The sequence below is a fragment of the Aedes aegypti genome, chromosome 3 (genome assembly GCF_002204515.2).
Source record: "Aedes aegypti strain LVP_AGWG chromosome 3, AaegL5.0 Primary Assembly, whole genome shotgun sequence".
Lineage (NCBI taxonomy): Eukaryota > Metazoa > Arthropoda > Insecta > Diptera > Culicidae > Aedes > Aedes aegypti.
The window spans coordinates 196,265,729-196,277,818 of NC_035109.1; the positions used below are offsets into that span (position 1 = coordinate 196,265,729).

The window sequence follows — 12,090 nt, forward strand, 5'->3', positions numbered from 1 at the left end:
CAGCTTCAGTACGTCATCGTATTTCATAATATCAGGCACAGGATTAAACCTTGAGTATCTCTTGCAGTAATTCGAACACTTTCCTGCCTCTTCTTTGTATCATATACTCTACCTTCAAAATAACTTGGACATCTGCACCGGAACTCTGCATGGAATCTTGTCCCAGCATGTGCTGTTGATCGCATATTGTTTCACATCTAGAGTGACAACCACACCCAAAAGAGATTAACTGTCGTAGCGATGAACGTGCAGCTATTCAGCCAGACTATAATGGGCCTTCCTTAGCCGAGTGGTTAACGTCCGCGGCTACAAAGCAAAGCCATGCTGAAGGTGTCTGGGTTAGATTCCCGGTCGGTCCAGGATCTTTTCGTAATGGAAATTTCCTTGACTTCCCTGGGCATAGAGTCTCATTGTACCTGCCACACGATATACGAATGCAAAAATGGCAATTTGGCAAAGAAAGCTCTCAGTGGAAGTGCTCTTAGAACACTATGCTGAGTAGTCGGCTCTGTTCCAGTGGGGACGTTAATGCCAAGAAGAGATAATGAGGGTCGTGTTGGAAGCAATTACGGTAATCGACACTGTTTTCGTTGCTATTCAACAGACTTTGCCTTCAGCATTCACAACACGAGCGGTCAAACGAATGTACGCAAATAAATGTCAATTGAATGCAGCAAACCACGATGGCATACCAGAAAACTTTGCGGTTTTGTTTATTTCTATCTTTTTTGCAATAAAAGATGTTTTCACCGTATTTGTTACATTTGACATAACAAGCAAGATTAAATCATTCTTGTTGTTTATGAACGCACATTTCTAAAATCTATGCAAAATTCATGATGTATGGAAATGTCATCGTGTCAAACGACATTCATTCTACTGTGTTTCTGATTCTCGATGTTCAATCTACCGCTCGTGCTGAGTGTGAGAGATGACCAGGGGACTGACACGGCTGTCATCCTGCATACATTTCGGCTCTTCCTCACATCGTTTTGGTACTTCGAGTTTTGGTACCCACTTTCTGGTCGGTTTGCCCTAACCTTGCTCCTGATTTTCGAGTATACGGCTCATACGCTGCTAGTGGTAGATTCTGGCAATTAAACATATCGCATTGAATCGTCGTATTTGATGACGCTTTTCATTAGTGCATCATTTTGTTTAATATTTTACGCATCATCGAGGTATAATTGATGTCTCCTACTCATAAAAAACATATGTTTTGTTCCTCCCAAAATAATCAAAACAAGAACACTGGACGCCATGTTGAATTGATGTTGGGTTGGTAAATATTGGCTCATGCCACCCCCCTGGAGATGACGGAAGCGGATGAGTGTAGAAAAATCATGTGATAATGACAGCGAAACGAACGTCGCGAGAAATGTCAAATGTTACAGCACTGGTCGTGGCTTACAATCCCGCCAATCAAGGATCTTTTCGAATTGGACATTTTCACGACTTCCCAGGGCATAGGGTGTTTTCGTGCTTGCCACACAATAAGCAAAAAAAAGGTCATTTGGCATTGTCGCTTTTAAGGCAACATTCGTTAAACCATCAGGTACTGATACCTTATTTGACGCGAATGATTTCAATACTTTTACCAGCTCTTCATTACTCACTATGGCACATCTGCCGCATACGGCTTCGGGGCCATGGCTCGTGAGTGACGACTTCTCCTGGCGCGTCATGGCATATTTGATCCTAGGGCTAACCCATTACCAACCCACGATCTCGAGTTGTCACTCTGCCATAGGCTCTTGAAGCATGCCCGTTTCCGACTTTGATTCGACTTCGACTTTTTACGTAATGCAATGTAATATACAACGAACTTGCAAAATTGTATCTATTTAAAAACACGTAATGAACAGGTCTGTAGAATGCATCAATATTAGATAACCCAATCATAAAATGTGTTCCATTAGTACTTATCTGTTATCTTTATGCTTATATTTTTGTGTTGTTTCTAGATCCACAGAGACGTATTATGCTGTGATATGTATTTATGTGATATGTTTGTGTATGTTTGAGCTATTCTTAAGTTGTTCTGTACTTTATAGAAACGTACTCACTACATTCTGACGAAATTGTGCTGGAATGCCGTGTCAGGGGCTCTCCACGACCAAACATTGCATGGATCAAAGACGGAGAGTACATTATCCCTGGTGATAAGTACGAGCAGTATGATCACGCCGACGGAACCTGCAAGTTGATAATTACGAAGCCAGGTGAAGAGGACTCTGGAACGTACACTTGTGAAGCGGAAAGCGGAGGCTGCAGTGATGCTATCAGCCATAATGTACAATTCGTTGGAAAAGAAAAGATCATGATGGAGCGAACCCATAGCTATTACCACCGAAACCCTAATCTACCGCATTTCTATCAATCTTTAGCAGATTACTCTATTCCATCCGGTGGTAATATTTGTTTAGTTGTGGAAGTTCAAGGTAACTGTGAGGTACAATGGTTCAAGGATAAATACGAAGTTAAGGGAAGGCCACCAAAGTTCCGGTTCTATAGCGACGGCACCGGTGTTTTCGCATTATGCATAACGGCCGCTACGATGGACGCCTCAGGAAAGTACACATGCAGGGCCACGAATGCATTCGGTAAGGCAGAATCGTCGTCTAATGTTGACGTTATAAATCCAAACGCAATCAAGGGAGCCAAACCGCCAATTTTCATGGCCAGGCCACAGCCGGAAATAAAAATCAGACAGGGACAGGAGATATCGATGGCGTTCAAAATTATCGGTGACCCTAAACCAAAGAGTAAGTAATTCAATCGAAAATCTTTAGGATATATTATCGCAGTGCTCTTATCGTCAAACAATTTGTAACAAATATTGAAGAAAAATGATCGTTTCATGACTAAGAAAATAACATAAAGAATTCAAGATATTAAAATATGCTATTGCTGTTATATGGTTGTTATTAGATGAGGATGAAGTTTTTACAGATTTAAACCTAATGTTAAGTTTTACGAATCACGACCTATTTTTTAACACATTTGTGAATTTTCGATTTATATATATTTTTTTAGATTTTTTTTTTTTACTTAATCTTTATTTACTAGGCTCATGCGCCATTAGGCATTACGGAGCCGGCTTCTTATGATTGTTTTAACAATTTCATGATGTTTTCTTAATATACTATGTTAGTTTTGGGGAACCGTAAAACTCGCGGTTTGGTCGAGGTTAGGGGTAACAATAATTCCAAGGAAGGGATAGGACAATGGGATCGTTCCGTTGACATTCAGCAGCTTGAAGATGTGACGAGGTGTTTGCTTTGCTGCTGGTCGAACGTGGAGTGGACAATGACAACCTGTAACGATACAACAAGACGAATTTCGAGGGGATACAAGGTGGACAAGTAGACCGATGAGATGGGGGAATCAAACACAGATGTTAGCTTGTTTCAAAAAATCGTACAAAAGCTTCATGTACACAAGGTCAAGTTTACCCAACACATCCCTAATGTCTTCCTTTTCTGGTTTCCCTTGGGCCCTGAGGGATGCAAAAAAATCAGATCTGGCAAAACCGTATTCGGGGCAGTCCCAAACTACGTGGTTGATATCTTGGTAACCTGCACCGCAGCTGCAGTGATTGCTATCTGTGAGCCCTATTCGATAGAAGTGAGAGCCTAGAGAGTAGTGGTTGGACATAAGTCGACACATTACCTTAATAAAGTCTCGACTTAAGTCCAACCCCTTGAACCACGGCTTCTTCGATACCTGCGGGAGAATGGAATGTAACCACCTGCCCAATTCTCCGGCATCCCATTTTTGTTGCCAGCTGACCAATGCATGTTGACGAGCAATTGAGAAAAATTCATTGAAGGCAATTTGTCGGTCAAAAATATCACCTTCCATAGCGCCCACCTTGGCGAGCGAGTCCGCTTTCTCATTCCCGGGATCGAGCAATGTGAAGGGACCCAAACCAAGGTGATAGTGTATGAATCATTCGATAGAGCACTCAATTTAGATCGTATTTCACTGAGAAAATACGGGGAGTGCTTCACCGGCCTCATTGAACGTATAGCCTCTATGGAGCTAAGGCTATCCGTAAAAATGAAATATTGATCAGAGGGAAGAGAGGCAATTCGCTCTAATGCGTAATGTATAGCCGTTAATTCCGCGACATATACGGAGCAAGGATTCTGAAGTTTATATGCGGCGCTATGAAACTCATTGTACATACCAAATCCAGTGGAATCATTCGTTTTTGACCCGTCGGTGTAAAACCTTTTCTCGCAGCTGATGTGACCGAACTTGCTAGCAAAAATTTTTGGCATTTGCTCCGAACGAAGCAGATCTGGAATTCCACGGATGTCTTGTCTCATGGTCAGATCAAAAACTACAGCAGAACTTGAGAAGTCAGGGAAGCAACCGTAATTGGGAAGATTCAAAGAAGGGTTAACCTCCAGAGTCATGTACGCGTAGTACAATGTCATAAATCTTGTTTGAGGATTTCGTTCGATTAGCTTCTCAAAATTTTCAATTACCAACGGGTTCAACACTTCACAGCGGATGAGGAACCTTAACGACAATTCCACGAACCGATCTGATAAAGGCAGTATTCCAGCTAATACCTCTAAACTCATGGTATGAGTCGAATTCATGCAACCTAACGCGATCCGAAGACAGCGATACTGAATACGCTGGAGCTTCAGAATGTGTGTTTTCGCGGCGGATTGGAAGCAAAAACTACCGTATTCAAGAACCGACAGAATCGTTGTACGATATAGCTTTATCAGATCGTCCGGGTGGGCTCCCCACCATGTTCCTGTGAGTGTACGCATGAAGTTGATTCGTTGCTGGCACTTCTGATACAGATACCTAATTTGTTTTCCCCAGGTGCATTTAGAATCAAACCAGACCCCTAAATACATATGCGATAAACCTTGAGTCAGTGCCTTACCCATAAACTGAAGTTCTAGCTGCGCCGGATCACGCTTTCTAGAAAAGACAACTAACTCGGTTTTCTCCGGAGAGAATTCGATACCCAGCTTCACCGCCCAAGCAGACAAATTGTCCAGAGTATCTTGCAATGGTCCTTGCAGATTGTCCGCCTCTGGTCCTGTAACAGAAACAACGGCGTCATCCGCAAGCTGTCTTAGCGAGCAATTTCCCATGAGACAATCATCAATATCTCTTACGTAAAAGTTGTAAAGAAGAGGGCTTAAACATGAGCCCTGGGGGAGACCCATGTAACTTATTCGAGAAGTTGTTGAGTTTCCATGTGAAAAAAACATGTGCTTCTCAGACAACAAATTGTACAAGTAGTTATTCAAAATCGGGGCAAGTCCACACTCGTGTAGTTTGTCTGAAAGGACATCAACGCAAACTGCATCAAAAGCCCCCTTAATATCCAAAAAGACTGAGCCCATTTGTTCTTTTTGAGCGTAGGCCAGTTGAATTTCAGTAGAAAGCAACGCAAGACAATCGCTCGTTCCTTTGCCTCTGCGGAATCCAAATTGAGTATCTGAGAGAAGGCCATTCGATTCAACCCATTTGTCCAGTCGAAAGAGAATCATCTTCTCTAACAACTTTCTGAGACACGACAACATCGCAATAGGACGGTACGAGTTGTAATCCGATGCAGGCTTTCCTGGCTTTTGGATGGCAATAACTCTCACTTGTCTCCAATCAACCGGAACAATGTTGCTCTCCAAGAATACATTGAATAAGTTCAACAAGCGCCTCTTTGCGACGTCTGGGAGGTTTTTCAGCAAGTTGAACTTAATTCTATCCATACCCGGAGCAGAATTATTACATGAAAAGAGAGCAAGTGAGAATTCTACCATCGAAAAAGTTGAGTCCATTGCATTCCTTTCTTCTGGATAATCACGAAAAGTCATTTGAACTTGGACAGAGTCCGGACAAACTTTTTTCGCGAAATCAAATATCCATCGAGAAGAGCTTTCACGATCCTCGTTTACCGATTGTACGTTCCGCATTCTTCTACCGACCGTCCACAAGGTTCGCATCGACGTTTCCCGTGATAATCCGTTGACGAAGTTTCTCCAGTAACCGCGTTTCTTCGCTTTCACGAGGCTCTTGAACTTGCGGTCAAGAGAACAATACCGATCGTAGTTATCGCGCGTGCCACGTTTCCGATATTCTTTAAACGCATCTGATCTTTCGCGATAGACTCCGGTGCATTCGCCATCCCACCACGGGGTGGGCGGCCGACGTCGTACTGAAGATCCTGGAACCGGTTTACGCTGAGCTTGAAGAGCACTGTTTATAATCAACGCGGATAAGAAGTGATATTCTTCCAGCGGTGGAAGTATATCGACCGATTGCTCACCTACGGAGATCGCTTCAGCGTATTTTCCCCAGTCGATATGCTTCGTGAGGTCATACGCTACGTCGATCTGGTGTGTTCGACACGAACTATTGGTAACTGAAATTTTGATAGGCAGGTGATCACTACCATGGGGATCCTGAATTACTTTCCACATGCAATCCAATGATAATGAATTCGAACAGATTGAGAGGTCTAACATACTAGAGGGATCTGGAGGTTTTATTCGTGTTGCTTCCCCAGTGTTCAAAATTGTCAGATTGAAGTAGTCGCAAAGATCATATATTAAGGTTGCGCGATTGTCGTCCCTCGGTGACCCCCAGGCTGTACCGTGAGAATTAAAATCTCCTAGGACCAACCATGGCGCAGGCATAGCTTCGCATATTGCCGCTAAGTCTCTGCGAGACATTCTAGCGTTTGGCGGTATGTACACACTGGCTATGCTGAGGCTTTTACCTCGGGCTGTAATATGACATGCAACTACTTCAATGCCTGTCATCAAGGGGAAATCGATTCTATAAAAGGAGTGAAGCTTGCTAATCCCTAAGAGCACCCCTCCATATCCATCCCCTCGATCCAGACGAATAATATTAAAATCGTGGAAAGAGATATTTTTATCAGAAGTGAGCCATGTTTCACAGAGAGCAAATATGTCGCAGCGAGTGCTGTGTACTAAAAATTTGAATGCCTCCATATTTTTCATAAGACTTCTACAATTCCACTGTAGTACTTCGATCATATCTCCGACCTCATTGACCATATTAGCCATCGAAAGATATGAACGAGTCAAGAATCGGCCACTTTGAAGCTATTTGCTTCAGGAAAGGTTTCACCAAGGAAAGTGCCATGTTGAGCAGGTTCCTCGTTTCGGGTGAGAATTGAAACATTTCGAAAATGAAATCCACTATCCCAGAAAGAGTCAGTTTTCCGGAAGCATTATTTTGCTCCTGCTGACGAATTGGTTGTTTTTCTGGGCAAAAAACTGGGACAACTGGGGTTTTAGATGTTCCCGGAAGTGACGGAAATTCTCCAGCTGAAAACTTGAAGCCTGGAGGTGACCCCTTTTTGGTGTTTCCGCCATTTCTTGATTTTGTCAAAGGCTTTGAAGAAGCGTTTTGATCAACAGGGACGTTCTGAGAAGCCTGTTGCTTCAAGCGCCGTTTTGTAACCGCACGCTTCCTTTTCGTCCCTGTCTCAATTATTGTATACTCTTCTCCATCCTCAGAGTCAGAGCATTGATCGTTATCCGGCAGAGATGCGAAGATATTGTTGCTTTGAATGGTATGGGCCGATGGAGCAACAGTCGGAGCGATCTTTTTCAGCATATCTGCATAAGAACGCCTGGACCGTTGTTTCAGGGAGTTTATGGTATGTTTCTCCCGCTCTATGTACTTCGGGCATGCACTGAGTTCGTGAGGAGCTTGGCCGCATGAGGTACATTTTGGCTCCATATTGCAGGAACCTTCGGCATGTTGTTCGCCACACTTACTACAACGTGGTTTGTTGCTGCAGTAAGGTGCAGTGTGGCCCAACTGCCGGCACTTTTCACAATGCATAACCGTCGGTACATTGAGACGAACAGGTAACCGAAGACGCCCAATCACGAGGACGCTTGATAAGGCCGACCCGGAGAAGGTTACACGGAACGAATTTGACGGCTGTTTTGAGCCATCAGGCGAAATTTTGTTCATTTGATTGGCATCAAGAACAGGAGCCAGCGGAACGGCACGATTTTTAAACCCACCAGCTCCTGACATGATATCTGCGCGAGTCAAATTGTGCTCCGTGACCACTCCGTAACACTCGACCTCGCGACTGGGAATGTAGACTCTGTACTCCATCAAAAAGAGCTCAAAGGCAGCAATTTTGTTCGCCTGGTCGCGATCACTGACTGTGACACGCAACTTATCACGGCTGGGTGAATCTATCTCGAGGATACCTCGAAACGATTTTGCCAGATCCCTTTCAATTTGGAGTTTGTTCAACGGTTTTCCATTCGCTTTGGGCCGAAAGAAAACCAGAAAGGGACCCTTAGATCCGGGTGGGTAAGCTTTATGGCGGGGGGGCGCCGGGTTCGATGAGGAACCAGAGGGGGAGAACGCATGGGATTGGCTTGAACTGCCGAGCAGACCAGAATTTGTAACCGTTTGCTTTTGAGACGAATGCGGTGAGTCATGAACAGAGAGATTAACCGTAACATCTCCTGACAATGCAGTACCTGAGTGTACTGGAGGCACAGATGAAGGAGATAAAGGAGGAGAAGGAGTACCATCATCGATGGTCTCCATGGCCTCACTATGTTGGGTTTTTAGAATTTTATTCATCTGACCCAAAACTAACTCTTCGTCAGAAGAGACTAAATATTCCGGCGTGCCCCCGCCAGTATCATTTGGTTCCATTGCGGAGCAATTTTTGCTCTACCGCAAAGGAAGGTCAACACAGCGCTAATGAGCGAATTAACTTCACTTAATTTAATCACACTATTGCCAAAGAAATTAAATAAAAACCAAATCACGTACTACAACAAGTTTGGCGAGATATTCCTAATAGTGTAAAAAAGTATCAACGAAAAAAAAAAAATATTACGAAAAAAAAAATTAACGAGAAACAAAAAATGGTAATAAAGAAAAAAAAATATTTACAGAAAATAATATTTTCTAATAAAAAAAAATATATATATATATATATATTTACAGAGAAAAAAAAATTTTAAGAAAAAAAGAGCGAAAAAATATATAAAAAAAAAACTAATTAATTGAGCAATAAAACACTCCGAGACCACTGTGTCACACGGTGTTTAAATATTACTCCCACAAAATGTTTTGAAAAAATTATCAAAAATATGCCAATTAATCGAGCGAAAGAGCACTTCGAGACCACTGTGAGAATATCACTCTAACAACGGGGACAAACAGCGACAAAGTAATGCGGATGGAGGAACAATACCTACAATCCCCTTTCTGCTGCTCTAACTGCGAGGACAGATGTACCGGCGTGGTGCGATCTTCTATTTTTGCAGCTTGTTTTGATGCGATGAAACGATGACGCCGATCACCTTTGTTCTGCCACGTGGTGTATCGAATTTGATGATGCCTCTTGTAGTATTATCGCCACCGGTTGATGCTGGTGAAGATGATGCTAAAGATGTACAGTCTACCAATCTGGGCTCGGCCAATGGTAGCTGCTCCTTGTGCGGGTGCAATATCGGCGTTATGATCGGCCAGTGAAAAAACCCATATACTTGGGAAAAACACTTTTAAAAAATCAACTTTCGATTGATCGTAGATCGTAGCGCGATAGTCGACTGACTCGGGCGAGCACTCAACAAGGAATGTTTTTTTTTAGATATTTGATATCTACCTTTTCAAAGACACTCAAACCAAATATGGAACAGTATTAGTGGTTTACTTTCTAAAGGATATTTGATTAGCCCTTTAACACTCCGGCGGCTGTGACCCAAAATTAGTAGGAACGGTATTTTCAACTCGCTATATCTCAGTGAGTTTTCATTCGATTTCTAATCTTTTTTCACGTATCAATTTTCCCAGGTATCAAGATTACTGCAAAATGTTGAGAACTCAAATTTGTACAGTATTATAATCTTGAGAACTAAAAAACCCGAGGCAAGTCTTAAAAAAATGCTGTTTTTTGATAATAACTTTCTTTTTATCGCGAAGATCTATACATTTTTTTTTTGCTTAAAATGAGCACAATCTCATAAGACATTAGAAAATGAAAACTTTTTGGTAAGTTATCTTAAAAAGAACCACACAATCTTCACAAATTTACGTATAATACAGATAAAATGCTTATTTTGTTTGTAACTTGAAATTTATCGCGATGACCAATACATATTATCACCTTTAAATGTACATATGTATATAGTGAACAACTTTCCAGAACAATGTTGTAAATTTATCTTTCAAGAAACTACAAAATTTTCACTAAAATACGTATAATACAGAAAAAATACTTATTTTGTTTGTAACTTGAAATTTCTCGAGATGACCAATAGATATTATCACTTTCAAATGTACATATGTATTTAATGAACAACATTCAAGAACAATAATGTAAGTTTGAAACTCAAGAAACTACACAATTTTCCCAAAACTACGTATAATACAGAGAAAATACTCATTTTTGTTTGTAACTTGAAATTTCTCGAGATGACCAATACATATTATCACCTTCAAATGTACATATGTATTTAGTGAGCAACTTTCCAGAACAATGTTGTAAGTTTATCTTTCAAGAAACTACACAATTTTCACTAAAATACGTATAATACAGAAAAAATACTTATTTTGATTGTAATTTGAAATTTCTCGAGATGACCAATACATATTATCACCTTCAAATGTACATATGTATTTAGTAAGCAACTTTCCAGAACAATGTTGTAAATTTATCTTTCAAGAAACTACAAAATTTTCACTAAAATACGTATAATACAGAAAAAATACTTATTTTGTTTGTAACTTGAAATTTCTCGAGATGACCAATAGATATTATCACTTTCAAATGTACATATGTATTTAATGAACAACATTCAAGAACAATTATGTAAGTTTGAAACTCAAGAAACTACACAATTTTCCCAAAACTACGTATAATACAGAGAAAATACTCATTTTTGTTTGTAACTTGAAATTTCTCGAGATGACCAATACATATTATCATCTTCAAATGTACATATGTATTTAGTGAGCAACTTTCCAGGACAATGTTGTAAATTTAACATTCAAGAAACCACAAAATTTTCACTAAAATACGTATAATACAAAGAAAATACTCATTTTTGTTTGTAACTTGAAATTTCTCGAGACGACCAATAGATATTATCACTTTCAAATGTACATATGTATTTAATGAACAACATTCAAGAACAATAATGTAAGTTTGAAACTCAAGAAACTACACAATTTTCCCAAAACTACGTATAATACAGATAAAATACTCATTTTTGTTTGTAACTTGAAATTTCTCGAGATGACCAATACATATTATCATCTTCAAATGTACTTATGTTTTTGGTGAGATACTTTCCAGCACAATGTTGTAAGTTTAACATTCAAGATACTACATTTTTTTCTCAAAAATTCGTAAAATACAAAAAAAAAACATACTCAGTTTTGTTTGTTAACATGCCTCATTTTTGTTTTGTTTACATGAAATTTCTCGCAATGACCTCCACATATTATCAAATTTTTATGTATATATGTAATTAGTGTATGTATTTAGCGTCATCAAGTTACGTAATATTGAGCAAGGGAGAAATGACTTGAATTTGTATTGATCATCGCGAGAAATTACAAGTTATAAACAACACATTTTTTTTTCTCTGTATAACACGTAGTCTTGAAAAAATATTGTATGTTTTTGAAAGTTATACACACAACATATGCATCGGTCTCCAAAAAAAATGTTTCGTTCCAGAGTATATTTTTCTGTATTTTACGTATGGATGTTGCAGTTTCTTGGAAGTTAAAATAATACCAATGTTATTGAAAGTCTTTTACTACATACCAATGTATTTTTGGAAAGTTTTTATCGCACGCCAATATATATTTGAAGGTGATATTATGTGTTGATTATCGCAAGATATTTTAAATTAAAATTAAAATTAAAAATGTTAAATCATAAGGAAGAAAAGTATATTTATATTATACGTAGATATTAAAGATAATATTGTAGTTTTATGATAGGTAAATTGACAACATTGTTTGAACAATTCTTCACTAAATACATATGGAGTTAATTATATGTATTGGTTATCGCGATAAATT

General features: G+C 39.8%; 1 protein-coding gene across 1 annotated transcript in view; it reads left to right on the forward strand.

The window, feature by feature from the left end:
- Positions 1 to 12,090, forward strand: part of LOC5569002 (muscle M-line assembly protein unc-89) — a 75,867-nt gene that overhangs the window by 42,494 nt on the left and 21,283 nt on the right. Inside the window, exon 6 of the mRNA XM_021851136.1 lies at positions 2,055 to 2,765. Coding sequence (XP_021706828.1) covers positions 2,055 to 2,765 — 711 coding nt within the window. The remainder of the gene's footprint in view (positions 1 to 2,054; positions 2,766 to 12,090) is intronic.